We start from the raw sequence: 22002 nt of genomic DNA on the forward strand, positions 1-22002 counted from the left end.
TTCTCCTCTACATCTACTCATGTAAAGCTACTTTGCAACAATTAAAAATTGTGAAAAGCGCTATATAAATAAAATTGAATTGAATTGAATTAACTTAGCACCCTTTTGTATACGATACATACGCTCAATTGTAAAGTTTGTTCATAGCTTCTGTATTTTGCTACTTACATTGTCTGCCAATTTTTCTGTATTTTCACCTGCTTCTATTAGTGTAAAGCTGCTTTAAAACAATTACCAATTGTGAAAAGCACTATATTAATAAAATTGAACTGAATAGGCTGCAACTTGGTTGGAGCGCAACTCTGAGTGAACCCTCTGCTCCTCACCCCCGGCTTCTCGGGTGCCTTCGGGCAAATCACTCCGCTCAAGTAGCAGTTCTTCGCCTTCTGAGAATATTGCTTCCAGTATGTATACGGTTAAAATATGGCTGTGTCTCATTTGACCTTGTTATTTGTACACGCTGTGACTATACAAATCACAACATATAAATAGAAAAATGTTGGCACTATTTTTACACTTATTGGGAGCAGCATGCTACGCTGGAGCCATTTACTTCCAGTCTTTGTGCTAAGCTAGGCTAGTGGTGGGTCCATCAGACAGAGTTACGGGACGCACGGAGATGAAAAGGGGTATGTATGGAGTTATCTAACTCTGGGGGATACAGTGAATAAGCTAAAATCCCAAAATGTCGGCATGTTCCTTTAATTTATTAATAAACAATGAATTTGTGGGTGCAGGGTTTACAAGTCCTGGTCGAACGCCATAGCTCACCATTATTCGACTGAAGCACCTAGTCAAATAACTCTTGCTGTGTGACGTTTTAACCTCTTGAAAAGCACCCCCATTCTGGCCCGAAACCATGAAAATACCTACTTTCACTAAAAGGGCTGTTTTTAATAAACCATTTATAGTATAAGCATAACTGTGGTATCATTAGATAGAAGACACTTTGAGCTTCGTTTTCCATGTTTGAAAATTATTTTAAGATTAAAAAAAAAAAAGTTAGAGAGGCTGAAGTACATTGTAATAAAAAATTTTTTGCATAACATCTTTTTTAACACTAAAAATCTTAATGATAAATATATGTGTGAAACCTATAAATGCAATGAGGCCAAAGCCACAAGTCTAAAGAAGTTATATTTCACGTTTGAAGTCAATAGACCCAAAAATGAGGTTCTTGCAAGAGTTTTTGTAAGACTAGTGCCTTTTCTAAGTGCCAGTCAGCCACAAAATAAAAGTCTTTTGTTTACATGCATACACGTTCGTTCTTTTTATTGTTTATCCTTATATAAGCGTATAAAATGCCGTATCCACACCAGGAAATAAAGCTTCACACAAAGATCGTTGAATTCGTGTTCTAATTGGCTACACGTTCTGTCTATCAATATTTTCCATGAAGTCATTGGAGGAACGCGCGAGTCAGATGACATCACTATATTAGACAGCGCTGTTTGGATATTATGTATTATACTCCCGCCTACTTGTACAATCATGTTTGAGCGCTGGTTTTGTCTCATATACAAGTGTTACGATGTAAATAGTCCTCAGATTGTATATTATAATCTATTACAAGACGTGCATCTGAAATCTGATGTAAACAATGGAAAATATATCCATATTTCACGGATTATACGCATTTGTGGACAAAACTGGTCATTGGATGTACTTTGTTGGAGAGTTTTTATGGGTTATTCACACATCTGAAACAGACTGGATTCGATTCGCGTTCCTTATACCAGCACAAAGGTAAGGAGTCAGTTTATATTATGCATGTTGTTATCTGGACTTCTGTAATAAAATACTATATTTATGATACTAGAGCAATTTAATCTCAAAACGGACACCATACACTGACGCTAAACCCTTAGACCTTTTAAACGATGTATAGTAGTGTTATTATTATTGTTGTTTGTACACAGTAGGCTATATATATATTGTTAGCAGCATTAAAAAAAACTGACGTCCTTCCGTCCGCGAGCTAGTGCGCGTCGAGAGGTTTTAAGCACGGCCAGCTAAGCAATGCTCATAGATTGGAGATACGCAGAATGTGGCCCTATTTTACCAGTATATATGAGCTTAACATGAAGCACAAGTGTGAGCACCATATAAACATAATAACACGGTGAGTTCTCTGAGCGCATATAGATAAAACATAATAGCGTGAATGCCAGTGAGCTCTACGAGCGCACCATGGATGTATACGAATATACATAAATAGCAATAATACAGGTTGGTTCTCTGAACGCACGGTGACTGCCTAAATATGTGATCAGACTGACAGAACATATAAGATGTAAATGTGGATGGCGAGGACCAGCTGGACGCATCACAAATCGAGGGGAGGGCAAAGAAACCACCTGAACTCTAAATGGCGAAGATAAAACTTTAGGAATGCGCCGTCTACCACCGAAAGGAGATGAGAGATGGAGCTCTGAGCTTGGGTGGAATGATGTACCTCAGAAAAGAACGGCGCCTGCTGCTGGCAAGCTGGCTGCCGGTGCCCCGGCTACAGGAACCGCTAGTCGAGCCGGCTGCGCTCCGGTTCTGAAGGCACCGACCACTGGAGTCTGAGTTTTGCGGTGGCTTGCAGATGAGCTCCGAGTCAGGCTAGCGTGTCTCGCTATGCTCCTCTGCAGCGTGATCGTCTTCATCCGAAGTCTATCAATCCGCAAGTTCAGAGGAGGATGGCATTATCTCCTAGCCTGGCTCCGCCCTCCTACGTGCTTCTGCTTATTTTTCATTTCGCTTCAGCAGTACGTCTGGGATTTCTCTATAGAGTTTCGTTTTCTCCTGCAAAAATCTGCAGGAACAATCAGCGAACAGATGGGGGTGGCTAAGAACGATGACGTTGAGGTCGTGCGTCAGTTTGAGTTGTAGTTCAGTAATGGCAGCGGAGAAAGACGTGAGAAAAGCTATTCGGTCCGTTGTTGCAAAACTGCAGAATATACAGAAGTTAAAGCCGGAGCAAGAACCAGGTTTGCTAACTTTTGTTTGTCTGATTATTCTGACTTGTTGTTTCCGGACGGTTTCGGTGCATGATATACGTCACGACCACATGTTAGCGATTGGCTTTGGCAGATCCTGAGTGACTCTGGGCAGATCCAATAGTTTTAAACTTCAACAATGGACCCTCCTTAACGGAAGTAACGCTTTGCAATGGAGCGTGGCCAGACTCTCTGTACAAATGAAATGAATGTACGAGAGTCTGGTTATACCAGGCTAATTATCTCCACCACGTCACCCATTTCAAAAGAGACCATGACGCTGGCACTCGCCAGGGGGCGCTGATCTTCCTGGACAAAGGTAACTGGCTGGCGGCGAGGAGAGAGAGCTTGCGGGGGATGAGCCAGTGTTGACTCGTTCTGCGGACACCTCTCTGGTTCACAGATCCACTGCTTTTTGGGCAAAGAAACTACCTGAACTCTAAACGGCAGAGAAAAAAACTTTAGGAACGTATCCCACCCTCTGTCTAAGGATCGCTTTGCTATCGTTAGGACCGAACTCTTGGCAGCTTCGAATAGCCGCGTTCAGCCGTGCTGTCTACCACCGAAAGAACCTGAAAGACGGAGCTCTGAGCTCGGGTGGAATGAGGGGCACGCCAAGACAGTTTGAGTTCCTGATGGAGGAACCCCGGCTGCAGGAACCACTCGTCGAGCCGACTGCCCTCCGGTTCTGAAGGGGCCGACCAATGGAGCCTGAGTTCTGTGGTGGCTTGCGGATGAGCTCCGAGTCAGGCTAGCGTGTCTGTGTGGGTCCTAACACCCCAGTATAGTGACGGGGACACTATACTGTCAAAAAGCACCGTCTTTCAGATGAGACATTAAACCGAGGTCCTAACTCTCTGTGGTCGTTAAAAATCACAGGATGTCATTCAAAAAAGTGTAGGGGTGTGCCCCGGCATCCTGGCCAAACTTGCCCATTGGCCAACTAATCATTTCCATATATACAAATTGGCTATATCAAGGCAAGGCAAGGCAAGGCAAGTTTATTTGTATAGCACATTTCATACACAGAGGTCATTCAAAGTGCTTTACATAGAAATGGGAAAACAAGAAACCAAATATACATGAATTTTAAATATCAATTAAAAGAAAATAAATGTGATTTTAATAAAAACTGTTTAAATGTGTGAAAAATAATAAAACAGGAATAAAAGTATAAAACAGTTAAAAATAAGAATAAAAACAAGAGAAATAAAAAGATTTAAAATAGTGCATATATATAGTGCAATCAGTTCGGATGCAGCATAGTGCTCATTCAGTAAATGCATAGCTAAAGAGATGTGTTTTGAGTCTGGATTTGAATGTGATTACTGTTGGAGCACATCTGATCTCCCCTGGAAGCTGGTTCCAGCTGCGACTGGCATAATAGCTAAAAGCTGACTCTCATTTCTTTGAGTGAACCCTTGGTATTTCTAGCTGATGTGATCCTAATGATCTGAGTGATCTGTTGGGTTTATATTCAATGAGCATATCAGCAATGTATTGAGGTCCTAGTCCACTGAGTGATTTATATACCATTAATAATACTTTAAAATCAATCCTAAATGTAACTGGTAGCCAGTGTAGAGACCTGAGGACTGGTGTGATGTGTTCTTATTTTCTGGTTCTGCTTAGAATCCTGGCAGCAGCGTTCTGAATGAGCTGCAGCTGTCTAATGGTCTTTTTGGGAAGGCCAGTGAGGAGGTCATTACAATAATCCACCCTGCTGGTGATGAAAGCATGCACAAGTTTCTCTAAGTCTTGTCTGGAAACAAAGCATCTAATTCTTGCAATATTTTTGAGGTGATAATATGCTGATTTGGTTATTGCTTTGACATGACTACTGAAACTAAGGTCAGATTCCAGAATCACACCAAGATTCCTGACTTGATTTTTAGTTGTTTGAGCTCTAGCGTCAAGGTATGCATTCACCTTGAGAACTTCATCTTTGTTTCCAAACGCAATGACTTCAGTTTTCTCTTTGTTTAACTGAAGAAAGTTTTGGCACATCCAACTGTTAACTTCATCAATGCATTTGCACAGGGACTCAATGGGGCTGTAGTCGTTAGGGGATAGAGCTAAGTAGATCTGAGTGTCGTCTGCATAACTGTGGTAGGCAATTTGGTTCTCTCATTATTTGACTTAGTGGGAGCATATACAGGTTGAACAGGAGTGGGGCTAGAATTGAGCCTTGCGGGACTCCGCATGTCATGGATGTCCACTCAGAATTATGGCCACCTATACTTACATAATAACCTCTCCCTTCTAAGTATGACCTGAACCATTTTGGGACCATCCCAGAAAGCCCGACCCAGTTTTCCAGCCTGTCAAGAAGTATGTTGTGATCGACAGTGTCAAAAGTAGCACTGAGGTTGAGTAGCACCAGCACTGATAGTTTACCTGTGTCTGTATTGAGGCGAATATCATTTATTATCTTTATGAGCGCTGTCTCTGTACTGTGGTGCGGTCGGAAACCAGATTGAAAAATGTCAAAGTAACCATTAGAAATTAAGAATTTGTTCAGCTGATTGAAAACTTTTTCAATAATCTTGCCTATGAAAGGAATATTTGAGATTGCTCTGTAGTTGCTCAACACAGTATTATCCAAGTTGCTCTTTTTCAGGAGGGGCTTAACAAATGCCGTTTTAAGGGACTTTGGAAAAGTTCCAGAGTTAAGTGATGAATTTACCACTTCTAGGAGATCTGCTTCTAAACAGTTAAAGACACTTTTGAAAAAAGATGTTGGGAGTGTGTCAAGGGCGCAGGTTGATACTTTAAGATGCTGTACTGTTTCTTCCAAATTTTACCATCAACTGCTTCGAAATCAGACATCGTAACTACTTTCTGATGTTGTGGTCTGACTTGTCTGACCCCGGCGCAGTTCAAGGAGTTGCTGATCACCTTTCTGATATTATTGATTTTCTCAGAGAAGAAGTTAGCAAACTCACTACATTTGCTGTCTGAGAGCATTTCACTTGGAATGTGACTTGGGGGGGTTGTTAGTCTCTCTATAGTAGCAAAAAGAGTATGTGTGTTATTTATGTTGTTGTTTATAGTATTTGAAAAGAAAGTCTGTCTAGCTTTGCCTAGTTCCACACTGAAAGCACGAAGGCTGTCTTTATAGATATTATAATGGACTACAAGTTTTGTCTTCCGCCACATGCGCTCAGCTTGTCTGCATTGTCTCTTCATATTCTGCACAGCTGTTGAGTTTCTCCAAGGTGATTTTTGCCTGCCATTCTTCTTCCTGACTTTTACAGGAGCAATATCATCAAATGCACTCTTAACTTTCGAATTAAAGGAATCAAGGAGAAAATCAACAGAGTCTGCAGATATGCTTGGTGTTAAAGATATAGCCTTCATAAATAGCACACTGCTGTTCTCATTTAAACATCTCTTTTTGACAGACACAGATCTATATCTATCTTTCAATAGTATGAGAGATTAATATATCAAAGAAAATACAGAAATGATCAGACAGTGCTACATCCTTAAAAACAATTGATGAAATGTTTACACCCTTACTGATAATTAAATCTAGAGTGTGTCCATGATTGTGTGTGGGTCCATTTACATGTTGAGTCAGATCAAAAGTATTTAGAACAGCTGTGACATCTTTTGCCATAATGCTTTCTGGCTTATCTATGTGAATGTTAAAATCTCCAGCAATGGCAAAATTGTCAAACTCTGAGAAAATCGTTGATAACAGTTCTGTAAAGTCCTTAACAAATGCTGGAGAGTATTTTGGGGGCCTCTAAATAATGATGATAAATAGAATGCGAGGAGTACCTTTTAACACAAAACCTAGATATTCAAAAGACAGGTAATTTCCAAATGACACTTGCTTACATTGATAGACATCTTTAAAAAGAGCAGCTACCTCCACCTCTCCTAGCAGTTCTGCAAACACTCATAAAAGTAAAGTTAGGAGAGGCTGTTTCATTAAGGACTGTTGCACTATAGCTTTTTTCTAGCCATGTTTCATTTAGAAACATAAAATCCAGGTTGTTTGTGGTTATTAAGTCGCTGACCAGAAGTGATTTATTTTTAAGTAAACAGATGTTTAAAAGTGCTAACTTAACATAACAATTTTTTTCCCTAACAGAGATCTTAGTTTGACATGTAACAGGCAGCAGGTTAGATTGATTTGCCACACGGTTTGGTACAGCCTTGGGCTTTCTATCATGTACTAAAACAGAAATAGAGAAAGATATAGGCACACTGAGTTCCTGCTTGTTACATATACAATTGAAAGTATTAGTATTATCATAGCAAGAACCCGACACACAACACTGAGAGCTGTTATCAGTTGTTTTTGGTTCACCTACAGTAGATGGAGGAGGGTGTGTGCCTTAGCGTTGTGTCAGAGACCGAAGAGCTCTCACAGGGCGAGGAGGCGGAGCTGGGCCAACTGGCTTTGGTGGTTGTGGGGCTTGCCCTTTTCTGGTTGAAATCTGGGGGCTCGCCGCAATAGAGTGGGATAGTTTAGTTCCAGCATAAACCAGTTCCTCCATTTTTCCGGAGACGGTCAAAAGCGGGGATGCTGGAGAGAGGAATGACATATCTAGTGAGGAGTCCTGTTGCTCTGATGTGACCGGAGGCTGTGATATGTTTTCCTGGTTTCCCTGGCTGTTTTCCAGAAAGTCGTCCTTGGGTGCTGAATCTTGGAGCAGTTCTAAATCTGAGGATGGCCCCCAGGAGTGTGTTCTTCAGGTCCTTGCAGTAACTGAAGGTTCAGTGAAGTACACTGAAATGATGATGTCCAGTCAAACACAACTCAGATTTTGTTCTTTTTCTTGTGGTAGACCCTGTTGTGGGGTATATACCACATTCTACTGTCACATCTGGACAGTTCATCATCTGGTACCTTCTCAGCATGGCCTTTGTTAAACATGGTCTTCATAAACTTAGTGTAATCTAGATGAAATGTTTCATTCTCCAGAAGTTTTCTCCATAGTGTCATTGGTCGCAGCTCGGCCACAGGTTTATTATTTGGCATGACAAGGTTCTCATCATGGAAAGGTAACCTTATTACATAATGTCGATCATTCTTTGTAGCAGATTGATAAGACATTTTTAGGAACTTCTTGTCCTCAAGGACAGTTCAGCCTGCTCCTCACAGGCCCTCTCAGGGAATTCTTGATTATACTGCCTGATAAGCAGCTCTTCTAATCTGGCCACAGAAATTCTGTTTGAAGAGACATTGATGGCCATGTTCATCATTAGGCTCCAATAAGCAGACCAATATCTGCTCCAATGGTGGTGAGTTGAACGTCCTTCAAATAAGACCACTTTTGTATGTCCTCCTTTGTAGCTTTATTTCCATGGCTCACTGGGATTCTGTCTTGTGTGAATACTTCAGGCAGTTTTGTGAAATCGGACCCTTCAAAGCTGCTTACCTCCAATACATTAAAATTTTATCCTTGTGCTGTTGCAGTGCCATCTTGTGAAAGGATTCCATAAAGTGGTCTGCTTTGCAGAAGAAGCATGATTGTGTATAAGCCATTCTTGGCTGAGCTTCCCAGTGGCTCTCGGATCTGCTCTCCTCACTATTCTGTGATTAGGCTGTTACTGGCACAATTGTAGTTGCAAAACTTGTCTTGGTTACGGGTCGTTTCTGCTCACTTGTTCTTGTGACCTTAATAGCTGAATCCTGAATGGAGCCAAACACTGGGTCTAGCAATATTCTATCTTGCTTCTCAAGAAACTCCACAATATGATAGAATCTGGCTCGGCGTTGCATATTCTCCTGTATCTCACATGCTGTAGTTCGCTTGTATGGCAGTTTGGACAAAATCAACTTCAAATTGGAAGAGGTGTCAAGCTCTGTCATGTCAGGTAAACTTCTAACTAAAAACTACAGCTTCTGTAATACAATGCATAGCTGTGGAGCCCTTTACCATCTTCAGGTTTTATAGCATTCCAGTTCAAAGCTTTCTGAATATAAGCATTGCTGAGGCGATACGGATATCCAAAGTGTTCATTAAGGAGCTGTCTGGCCTCTGCATATCCAGCCTGAGCATCCATATGCAAACAGCTTCTCACTAACTCTTTGGGTCGACCAGATGTATACTGCTCGAGGATATAGAGCCGGTCTTGATCACTCTCAGTCTTTTGTTCAATACAATGTTCAAATGCATTAATGAAAGGAAGGTAAATTATAAGATCACCAGTGAAAGTTGATAATTCTCTAAAGGGGAGAAAATTCTGTTTTTGGTGCTGCATAATCAAATCTGCAAACTGGTTTTGAATATTCTGCACATAACGTTGTGCTGGTTGGAAGCCAGGTGGGGGGATGGGTTGCCTCAACCTGGCTTTAATTGTTGCTGATGTTTGTGTTGGCAATGTTGGTCCAGGATCTTATTTCACCAATATCAGAGAAAGCTCTTACATATACACGGACAAAACATTGTGTAACATGTTTACTTAAAACACAAGCATTGGACTCTGACATAATATTAGTTTGCGTCCATTTAAACCCGTCATTACTCCCGCTCATGTTTAAATGACAGGGGAGGGACTCATCCACAGACCATCCCCTCAGTTATCTGGAGAGAAGTGGTCGAAAATGGACAAAAAGATATGGATTTAAATACCAAGTGTAAACGTGATGTGTCTCTCTCATCCACTTTGTGATCCGATAGACAAAAAAAACCATCTTAATACCAAGTGTAACAGCCCCTAGGATATTTTTCCTCCCGTCGATAAAAAAGGAGGGTCAAAGCTATGTTTATGGTTGCTTTTTGTATGTGATTTAAAGCAGACATATCATGAAAATCTGACTTTTTCCATCTTTAACATAAATCTGTGTGCTATGACGGATCACAGGCAAAGGACATTGAAAATTGTTTATTATTTTTCATTGCTTTTGCTTTGTACTGGAAGTCATTACCTCCATAACACGGCCACCGTACGAGTTAAAAGCATTCCGAATGGGGGGGGGGGGGGGGCTAGAAAGTAATATTCAGTTGGTTGTCATATAGAATTTCACCGCTAGATGGGAGTAGATCCTACACAGTGGAGCTTTAATCACTTTCGCTTTCTGAATTCAGCATTTGAAGTATAGAACATATTAATGTATCACTTTCCTATTCAGCTTTAGGCCATCCTTTGTTCTTGTTTTTAACAGAAAACCTTATGAATCCAAATCGCTTCAGGATTTAAACTTTTACTCATGGACTGAAGACTTGTAGGATACATTCAATAATCCTTCCAATGCTTTGTCCTTGTCATGAAGCTTCAAAGCTGACAGTCCATAGTCCATGAAAAGTTCCAAAAGTTTAATCCAGGGAAGTGTTTTGACTAATATTACAGCCTCCGATGCATTTTACAATTTGCATTGAGCCGCTATAACAGTCAGTGATGTTTATGACGCACAGATTCTTCTTTGCTTAAACATTTATTTGCCTTTTGTTACTTTACAGATCTTTACACAATCAAACACACATCTGACACACACACACCAAAGCACATGTGCACACACACACACACACACACACACACACACACACACACACACACACACACACACACACACACAGTAAAGTTGCCTAATCACAAACCAGTACGTTGCAAGAAAGTCGACCAAGCCACGGAATATACCGGTTTATCTGAGTATCACGTCAACACAAAGGCAGCTTAAATGGGCCACAAAATTTTAGGCAGTCTATCACGCAATTAGAGAAAACACTTAGTGTATTGACTTACAAAGCATCCAGCTAACGTAAGCAAACTCTGTTTGCCAAAAGTGCTGGAAAGGCACACAGTGTAAGCTTGACCGCGATCACTTCCAGTTGCTCAATCTTTTATTTATTCTTCAACTGAACCCCTTGTAAAGGGTGATTTGTAAAGATAATTTCATATTTTCTTAATACTTAAGATATTTCACTTGCTTCCACTGATCAGTAGACTATTGTAACTATCAGTTACTGTACATTGCACTCTGCAACGCGGTTATGAGACTCTGAAATGCACCAAAACCTTCTATTATAAAAATAATATTGATTTGCTAACAATAAAAGTGGGAGGGTTGGGGGCCCACAAGGTGGATTTGAAACAATTCAATTAAAGCTCAGCCTCAAGTCACATGCTTTTACCACATTTACTAACCTACATACACACTCTGTGCATAAGCACTACATTGAATTTATTCAGAAAAAAAAAACTATTACAGAATAGTACAAAGGCTTTGTTATTCATACTTTGTTAGATATTTACATGTTACAGTATAGAAATACTGTAATAAGTATTATGGATATTCCTTCACATGTATAATACTTTGCATTTCTGTTGTAAAAAATACAACATAAATTGTGTGCGTGCATTTGTGTATGTGCACTCACTTGACGATACGTTCCTTCCATAAGTGTGTCCAGATTTTGAAGTGGGGCCGGGGTTTTATTTTTAAATCGGGTAAGCAGACGGCGCTGGATGGCCCTGAACTGGACTGCTCTTTCTGACAGCAGATCCTGATACTTCTGTGCATTCAAACGGAGCTACAAATATACCCACAACAATGAGAAAACAAAACCTATATCTATGCATTCTTAATCTTGTTTAATAGTGATGGCAGAACATATTTCTTCATACATAGAACTGTATAAGGGTAGGTCCTGTAATAAATATGTTACTGTGTGAGAAACTTTGCACCTTGAAGTGGTGGTCCACCATCTCAAAGTAGTCAGAAAGCGGTACTGGTCCAGTGAAGCTGTTTTGATAGTCTTTGACTCCAAGTGAGGAAAAGTGCTGGTCAAAACGCTGCACCAGCTCCTTGGCAACCAACCAGATATCCTCAAAGCTCTCACTTTGGATCCTATAGCGCTCTGTAGAGAGTTGATAGACATCTATAATTAGCTCATGACAACCTGAAAAAGATCATAGGGCTTACACACATGATGAATTTGAGCAGAAGAAGAAAGAGTAAGCGTAATGGCACCACAACAAAATTTTCATTATGGGATTGTATGGGACCATTTTGCTGTTAAATACCAAGTTTTTTTTTTTAATAAAGTTAATTTTGTTAATTCCCAGAGCAATTGGAATTGCAAGCAGGTCTGACATATCAGTGGTCCAATGCTTGCAGATCATACATTTAATCAAAATGCCATCAGTACCAACAAGGGCCAACAACTGCTCTCAAAGCTGTGGTTAAATGAATAGTTTACCCAATAATGAAAATTGGCCCACAAATGTATTCACCTTCATGCCATCCTAGGTGTATATGACTTTGTTCTTTAGCCGTTATGTTAAATAATAGCTGGCTTCTCCTAGCCCTGTAAGCAATTGAATTGTGGACAATTTTCTAAAGCTCATCCAGAAGTTGAACTAAAAAATACCCTTTATCCATCATAAAAGTAATGTATACAACTCTGGTGACATGTAAATAACGTAAAATCTCATTGGTTCTAATGTTCGGAAGGTATTTTTTACTTTTTTATTAATTAATTAAATTATAAAATAAAAAATAAAATCGCAAAATATGTCCCAAATTTGAAAATGACATGCTAAAATAAAAATGAAAACATTATATTAAATTATTTCATTTTCATTTTTAACGTGATGAAGCATCATTCTGGCCAAATTGAAAAAAAAAATTAAATTGATGAATTGACATTTCATTTTCCATATAATCTTAAAGGCAAGAATGACAATATTAAAATAGAAAGGCATGCTTGAAAAGAAATCTGTAAATACACACTGTTAGATGTCGCTGTAGATTTAGCAGCACTGTACTGTAAAAATCCACAGTACTAATAATAATAATTAATACTTCCTTACATTTATATAGCGCTTTTCTCAGTACTCAAAGCGCTTTACATGTGAACGGGGGAATCTCCTCAACCACCACCAATGTGCAGCATCCACCTGGATGATGCGACGGCAGCCATATTGCGCCAGAACGCCCACCACACACCAGCTTATTGTCCATTATACAATACAGGTCCTGAGAGCTAAACACCTAAAAAGCACTGAAGTAATATGTTTGTGTTGGTATTTGGGAACTCACGGGACATTTTGGAGGTGAGGACAGTGACCTTGGAGCCAGTGATGAGCTGGAAGGCCAAAGCATTGCTGTCTGTAGTCTCTGAGAAATCTAGAACCCCAAAAAAACAAGAGTATCATCTTACTTGTGCCCTTATTACAGCACTGTGGCAGTACCATCAAATGGTAATAAAGAAGTACTGATTTATTATTTTGACTTTATTCCATGAATATGCGTACAGTACTCCAGTATGTATGAACAGTAGAAAAAATACGAAAAAAAAAAACATTTCAATGACTCCCAATATCTTTTTGGTTTGTCTCATCTTTCATCAAGCACAAATCCTCATGTTTCTGTCTCTCTTCTGTCTTTCCTCATTCTTATTTTCATGCACTGAGCTGCTAAGCAGCAGACCGGATGTCAGACAGAGATAGTCTCTTATCAGCACACAGGACGCCGGAGCACAAAGTATTGTTTCTTATCTAGTCAGACCTGACTTTTATCTCTTTTAAATTCTCCAAGTCCTGTCTTCAGTGTATGCTTAAATAACAGCAACCCCAACAACCCACACACACGCACGCACGCGCATGCACACGCACACGCACACACACACACACGCACGCACGCACGCACACACGCACGCACACACACACACACACACACACACACACACACACACAGCCACCACTGCTCACCAGTATCACAGAAACACGAAAACTGTGAATTACATTGTCTGAAATGGCATTTAAACATTATCTGTATTTTTTATATGGCTTAGATTTAAAATAAATGAGGTTGAATAAAAAGAAATACTGTGTTATATAGAACAAAGAACTATTTCATTAATAAAACCAAAAAAGTAATGGTAAAATTATGTATAATTAAAAATATTTTTATTGTGCCACTTGTTACAAAGAAACTTTAAAGGTCTTGTTTTTCCTGATCCCAATTTTCAAACTTTAGTTAGTGTGTAATGTTGCTGTTAGTGCATAAATAATACCTGCAAAATGATAAAACTCAAACTCAAAAATGCCTAGTGATATATTTTCTTTAATAGAATTCCTCTTTTAAAGCCTACAGCAAACGTCCAGTTTGGACTTCACCTAGCAAACACAGAACGTTCCCCTAACGTTCCCATATGGTTCCCATTTGGTTATGTTTTTGGGAACCAATAAGAATGTTCTAGGAACGTTGCATCTAGGTTATTTTTTTAAAAACCTTAAGAAAACCTTTCCAGAAGGTTCCCTGCAGTTTATTTTTAGGTAACCTAACAGGAACTTTCCCAGAACGTTCCCTGGAGGTTATTTTTAGATTTTATTTTTATAACCTAACAGGAACCTTCACAGAACCTTCCCTGTAGGTTTTATTTTTATTACCTAATGGGAACCTTCACAGAACGTTAATTGTGAAATAATTCTGAAAGGCAGAGTGTAAATGAAATGCAACCGAAATTGACCCTCCCTGCTTGCTACTTTTGCAGAAATTGGAAAAGTTTTTTTCCAGTGGTATGTCAGCTTATAGCTTTTATTAGTAAGCCCACTCTTACTATGTGGGCAGTGAGGCATCTTACCCTTCAAGCTGGAATGTTACAGTACACAGGTAACTTGCCTCTGTTGCATTTTGTCTAGGGACCACTCCTATCACTACATCAACAAATCACTGAATGAGTGACAGGAAGGGAACGTCTCAGTTATGTATGTAACCTTTGTTCACCAAAGGAGGGAACAAGACACTGAGTCCCTTACAGAGAACAATTGTGCTGAGATTATATTTAGTACATACACTTCAGTCAAGTGTTTCAAAACGTTTGACTGGTAATGTTAATGATCTTAAAAATGGTTTAATCTAAAGGTGTGTGGTTTCTGAAATTTTTTTCATAGACAAAAATATAGCTGTGCCAAACAGATTAATTTCTGTATTTATTTAAGAAAAATATTAAAATAGATGACTTGACTGAATATTACAGAAAAAGCAGCAAACAATATCCCATATTGAATGAACTCCTTCAATATTTTTTAAAATTCATCCTAAGGTTAAACTTCAAGAAGCTTCTTCACTCTAAAAACTGTTTAGGGAAAACACACTAAATGTGTTGGCACTAACTAGACACATCTCTGTGATATTATTGGAACTGCAGTTTTTGTTGTTTTTAACACTGTTTTTAACACATAATAATCTTGTGTTGTCCCTTTTATTTATTTGAACACAGAATCAACACCAAATGAAACATAATGTGCTAAATACTATGGCATGACACAAACAACGTGTATAAATGAACACATCTTTTTTAGAGTGTTGATAAAATGACACAAAATACGGTTTCGCGATTTCTAGGCAAAGGGTGACTGCACTTCAGATGATAAAATATAAGAGTTTTGATTTATTTTGGATGCTTTTAGTCACAACATAATTCTCACAATTACATCTGTGTTATGCCATAGTTTGTATGAGTGTATTAGTATTCTGTTATATGGAAAAAAGTTTAAATAAAGAACGAGTGAGTGTTTTAAAACTTTTGACCAGTGGAGCATTTTGTTTTCTGACCATTTGTGTTTGTTTTTGTAAACAATTTTGCACATTTTGGGGACAATTGGACACTTTAAACGAAAGACTTTTGCACTGACATGTGGCTGAGACATAATTTCTTGTACAGCTTATTTTTTACAACACACCTCATTACACACACACACATGATCCAAGAGATGGGAACCCAAGTACTGAAACGTGACATCAACAAACATGATCATGAAAACAATGAGTTTGTCGTTTTGGATTTGTTCTCCAGTCTTCTCCATCCGCATGTACAGTAAGATTGTGGTTAATTATTTGATTAATATAACAGTATGTTGTTATGACTACCAGGCTTATACACTTTTATCTAATAATATGTTTGCATTTATGGTTAAATAGTTACTTTACAGACTGCATTTGGCACATTTTCCACCCATACCTGCTTTTTGTCTGATATTATAAAATGTCAATAACTGTTGTTTTTCTTTTTTTTATGTCCAGCTATCTGTCATGCAATAAGAAATTATTGTCACTATTTTGTTCTACTGTATATATTTAAGATTTAATTTAACTTATTTTTTTTTATTAACTGGATTGAAATAAAATTATTAACCATGTATTTATTAAAAAAAAAAAAAAACTTGGCTCATAAAGCCATAGTACTATACCTGGGAAGACTTCATTAAGGTTGACGGGAGGTTTGTTGGTGTCCAGAGTGATCTTGTACTTCGCGTTTTTGCTAGGTGAAGAGGGGTAGCTCACTAACCGGAGAGGCAAGGTCAATTTACACTGAGACACTCGTGGGACTCCTAAAAAAAACACAAATACAATGACAAATGAACACTTCTCCAAAAGCTCATTAAAGGATCCACTAAAATAAATTTTCCATTGGAAACTTGCTATTTGCAGTCATACAAGTACAGCAGTTCTCTACCTCAGCATGTTAAAAATACGAGCTGGTTCAGCAAGTTTGTGTTCTAACTACATATTAAAAAATCAAAAACATCTAACAACAGGTGCAAAGTTAGCTCAAACAGGGCCAGATTAACACTTTGTTATACCCTGGGCAACAATATTCAAGGGCCCCATCATCATGACTCCAGGATCACCATAATATGGTCATATACAGAATATATTAGTGTAATATACAGTAAATATACTCATTACTTCAAATTCTAACTGTCATCGGGTGTATTTTGATTTACAAATATTTAAATGCTCATACAAATGCACTACTATGTCCCCTATCAAAGACATTCACTTACATATGATGCTATGAAAACAAAACAAAACACATTAGCATCTGTATAATCTCCGAAGTGTACTCATAAACAGATAAACTGAATGTGTTATCAACATGTCCGTTTATTATAAGACAAAAAAAGACTTAACAGCCAACAGGTTTACAGCTGGGGAAACTGGACTGATTTTTAGACTGGTTTAGTGTTAATCAACATCTAACTCAAGGCCAAAAGTTACTCAACTGTTAATTTAAATTAAATAAACTGTTTACAAGTATTATTACAAGACCATCATGTAGCCTAACAATAGACACCCAAACCAAAGTGAAGGAAATTATAATTTGCAAGACTGAACTGAACATCAACGCAGACATGAATTTCCTCACAGAAGTTTAAGATCATATACATCTTGAACGTAGATATATAAATGAACACAGAGAAGGGAAGTTTAACACTACAGCACAAGCAAACATGCTGAAGAGGAACTGAAGGCAGCTAAAAACCATCATGGCATAAACACTGGCTTATTTTATTGCATTTTGGATCCTTACCTCCAGATAAAGTATTAAACTGGACTGATGATTTAAATGTTGTTTACTCACATGTGCGTTGTTAACTCTCCGGTTACAGCACTCATCCACTCGTTCAATTCTCCACATGGACTGTTTGTTTACAGTGTCGCGTGAGCAGCTACACTGCAGGTTCGACTTCATTTGGCGCTAAGCAGACCTCTTGGTGATGTCAAAGTACCACGAGAGCGATTCAAAGCAGATTTCTCCTTGTGATAACTGGAATCGCTCTCGCGGTACTTTGCTGTCACTCGCCAGTGGGTTCTTGTGGCGCCACAGCAGTCTGCTCCCCAGTCACTTTCGCGCCGCTAAAGTAATTTGATTTGATACGCCGATAGGATCACGCAGATACCTGCGTATAACGTAGACTACACCACTGTTTATACTTTACATTTTCTGCGTTTCTGATGTCCTTTTCCTTTTTTAATTTGGGCTTCACGCTCCCACTTAGCTTCTCCATGTCTCATTTTTTTCTGTTGTAGCATCGCCTTGCGTCACGTAACGCTCTGCGAACCTTTGACCCACCTCATGCGGACTGACCAATGAGGAGAGGGCCCCTCTTCATTGGTCAATCCACATGAGACCGCTCTCAACTCACGTTCAAAGTTTCTCTGTGCAGCGCAAAAGCCCGTGTTGACAGTTTTAATATGAAGCGGCCAGCGAGAGATTACCAGATACAGTATTTTGCTCGTGCCCTTGCTGCCCTGGACCCTCTAGAGGTCTTGGGCCCCTGGGCAATTGCCCAGTTGCCCGTATGGTTAATCCGGCCCTGAGCTCAAATAATGCAAAAATTTTGCCACAAGTTTAAGTTTGACTTTTAAATGTAAGAAAGGCACCATGTTTTTGAGAATTTCATCTTATTCCATTGATTTAATTTTTTACTTGAAGGGAGGGATTCTAGTGGACCAATTACAGCACTTGTGGTCCGTGTAGAACTGATGCGCTGTTAAAAATTTGGCTAGATGCATGTCAGGCTACGCAGAGCTACACGGAGGCTACAGATAACCTACAGCGTAGACATTATGCACGACTATAAATTGGACTTAACTGTTAGCAAGCTAAAAAATAAGAGAAAAGAATTCAAGTCAGGATTCAATAGTCAGGATAGTATATATTTTTCTTCATTCTGCAAAACTATCACAGGATGAAAGGCTTCAAAAAAATGTGCTTGAATGTAACATTTCACAAGTTGAATCTTTGGTGTCCCCAGAGTACATATGTGAAGTTTAAGCTCAAAATACCATAAAGATAATTTATTACAGCATGTTAAAATTGCCACATTTTAGGGTGCAAATGAGCTGATGAAATGATGGTGGTTTGTTGAAATTGAATCTCAAATGCGTTGTCAATTATTTTCTCTCTCTCTCTCTGCACTAAATGGAAGTGATTGGTTAGATAGTGTTGATTAAGAAGTGACATTATTATAATAAGGGTGCGTTCACAAAGCAAAATTTCGGAAGTGACAACCATATTTACTTACAGGTGTGAGTCTGAAGTGTCCTTTTTACACAGCAAATTACAGACACAAATACAACACTGTCTGTATGAACGAGCAACCAACCTCAGACCCGCTTAAGTATAGAGGGTATGCACGTGACGTCACTTTTGGCGAAAGTGACTGCGGTTATGCGCACTGGGTGGCAAAAGACAGCGCAGCAGAATTTGTGTAAAGTGTGAAATCAGCGAAAACATAGGGAAAACGCATCTAAATGGGAAAAAGCTGTACAACCGTATTATGGTACCATGGGAATGGAGCCTAAGTTTCCTTTTGACATCAAAAAAGAGCCAAATTAAGATCATGTGACCTGCTGACAGAGAAGGCCGCTTGAGTCTGTAGCTCCTCTCTTCAGCGTTATTAAACCATCCGTCTACGTTGTAATTTTGACACAAACCTGACGCTTTTGCCTCCAGTATTTAACCTTTAACCGGCAATGGCTAAATGGCAACTTTTACTATCGTCCCCAGAGAAGAAACATCTGAAAAACCCTGACGATGAGAAGCTGCGCAACATGGTGGCTGACAAGCGAAAGCTCCTGCTCGGAGTGGTTAGAAAAATTTTCAGGCAGGAGATTCAACCAATGGTAGAAAGAATTGGCTCTCTCGAAAAAGAGATGAATGTGATTAGCAACAATTTCGATAACATCCAATCTGCGGTCCAAAAAGTGAAACAAGACTCGGTCAAAGTCAAACATGCCCTGGTTACGCTACAAGACAAGATGGTGAGGCTGGAGGATAAGAGCCGACAGAGCAACTTGCATCTTGTCGGCCTTAAAGAAGGGGAAGAAGGAAACGATCCTGTGGGTTATCTACAAGCTCAGCTGCCGATATGGATTCCGGCTCTTCAAAACAGTATGTTGGAAATAGAAAGAGCACATCGAATTTGCACCGGCGATAGCAAAAGAAAGGGCGCGCAAACACTGATTTTTAAACTGCTACGTTTTCAAGACAGAATAATATCCTTAAAGGAGCTCGCGCTCACATAATTTCACATAAAGGCAATCAGCTCCACTTCTACCCGGACTACAGTAATCAGACCGCCACTCAAAGACGAGAAACGAACTTATCCAGAAAGAAGCTCATGCAGATAGGGATCTCCTCCTTTATGATTTATCCCTCCATAGTGAAGGTACTCCAAGCACCATTGGAGGTGGAAACGTATCTCACTCAACATCAGGCTCTCGCCACCCCTACCTCAACATGCAATAACACCTCAGCCGAAGCGTTAAAGGAAGCCAATCTGTGATATCGAAGGGAAAAATGGCATTGTTGTCTACAGGCCGTCTGTGTCAAGAAAGCTATGGACAAATCGTGATGCCGAAGTGAGACCCGGGCTCGGGTGATCAACAGTTATACTGGCCACGTATCCCAAATATGTTATTTCCCAGGCAGACAGGAGAGTTTGTTTAAATCCAATTAAATAACGATTCAATAAATAATTCTCAATCCTTATGGGAGGTCACAAAATGTTTTATAAGAGGAAAATGCATAGCCTTCTCTTCCCATTGTCAATAATAAGGAATCATCACAGAAATTACTTATTCTTATTAATTCATTTAGCTTTTACCCAAAGCAACTTAAAATTGCTATATATGTCAGAGGTCGCACACCTCTGGAGCAACTATGGGTTAAGTGTCTTGTTTAGGGACACAATGGTGTGTCACAGTGGATTCGAACCCAGGTCTCTCACACCAAAGGCAAGTGTCTTATCCACTGCGCCATCACCACCACCATGAAATGAGCTTGAAATCTAGTTCAGTGACAGAATGAGAACTTAAAATAGTTATAGTCAGCATAAGGCAGTAGAACTATGAGCACTTAAATCTCAGTTGAAAGGTTTAATTTTACATAGAACAGAATTCATTATGCATCGTACAAGGCAGTCATATTATTTTAATGGTGAGAGACCGAGCAGATCATTAGTGGCAAGGATCAAACAGATAGAATCCAAAGCAAACATACATGCAGTGAAGAAAAATGATGTTATATACACACAACATCACAACCGCATTTACAGAGAAGCTGTGTGAACGGAATCTCACTGGACAACCAGTTGTTTGTCACGTCATCCATTGCTCAGTTTTCAAGATCAATTCGAGAGTAGTCTGCTCTTTCAAATCACTCTTAATAATATATAGCTTTCTCAACGCGCTTGACAGAGAAAACAACAAATTAAAATACAAAAAATGTACATCAAGAAAATAAAATGATTAATCAAGTGAAAGCAAGAGATTTAAAAGTCTCTAAAGTATTTGCTTTCCTGATGTCAGCTGGGAGAGAGTTTCAAACTTAGGAGCATAAGAAGAAAATCCCTTATCACCCCTGGGGCAAAACATTAATGAAAGAACAGACCCTCTGCTTTAAAAAAAAAACTACCTTCATTAGTTCTCTTTTTATCACCTCTCAAATATGTGTAGGTTTCTTCAAAAACACCCAATTTTGAGCGAAAAGCTGAGATAATTCCATTTTTGTGAAGGACTTTTGATAGTTACTTTGTTTTCATTTCTTGCACGCAAATTCATACACAATTTAACGCAGCGTACGCAAGCACTGCATTTAAACAGTTAAACTAGTGAAAGTAAAATGTGCATGTCTGCATGTGCATTTATAAGCCCCTCCCACCCAGTGTCACCGGGATAACCGGGTTTGTGACGCGCTGATTAACCGGTGGGAAATTTACGTCACCGCGGCAACCCTAGTTTTAAGGACCTTTATTTTGACAGCCATGTTTGCTGACTGATCGTATAAGGCGCTTCACATTTCCTCAATTTAAGTGAATGTTTGTGCATGGTGTGAGGAATATATATATATATATATATATATATATATATATATATATATATATATATATATATATATATATATATATATATATATATATAATTATTTTTTATTATTTACCTAGTATTGCTGTTGCATTGCTTAAATAAAATAAACAGTGCAACAACCCTTTCAGACCCTTTGCCTCCTGCAGCTGTTTGCATCTCGTTGTAAAGCAGTAAAGTTACCAATGCTAATTTGGGTTTTTGCTCTTTGCTGATCTGGGCAGTTTTTGCTGTTGTTGTTTTAAAATATGTCTATATTGCGGCTCCTGTGCAGGTTGTCAATTCAGCAGGAAAGTTTGCCATTCTCCCTCTGTTTACAGGCAGGAGGTGAGCGCATGTGAACGCGCCGATGACGTATGGTGTCTGCGTGGACAGGCTGTGCGGTGGCATTCAAAT

At 39.1% G+C, this 22002-nt stretch overlaps 1 protein-coding gene across 3 annotated transcripts in view; it reads right to left on the reverse strand.

Annotated features, from left to right (window-relative positions):
• The window catches only part of bbs9 (Bardet-Biedl syndrome 9), a 430031-nt gene that overhangs the window by 138368 nt on the left and 269661 nt on the right, over positions 1–22002 (reverse strand). For all 3 annotated transcript variants that reach the window (XR_010537394.2, XM_073811698.1, XM_065274291.2), the window contains 4 exons: positions 16143–16283; positions 12988–13074; positions 11631–11803; positions 11324–11476 (listed from right to left, as the gene is read on the reverse strand). Coding sequence is in view for 2 of the 3 variants with exons in the window: in XM_073811698.1 (XP_073667799.1) it covers positions 11324–11476; positions 11631–11803; positions 12988–13074; positions 16143–16283 (554 nt within the window). In the remaining variant the exon portion in view is untranslated. The remainder of the gene's footprint in view (positions 1–11323; positions 11477–11630; positions 11804–12987; positions 13075–16142; positions 16284–22002) is intronic.

This window comes from Paramisgurnus dabryanus, chromosome 13 (assembly GCF_030506205.2).
Source record: "Paramisgurnus dabryanus chromosome 13, PD_genome_1.1, whole genome shotgun sequence".
NCBI lineage: Eukaryota > Metazoa > Chordata > Actinopteri > Cypriniformes > Cobitidae > Paramisgurnus > Paramisgurnus dabryanus.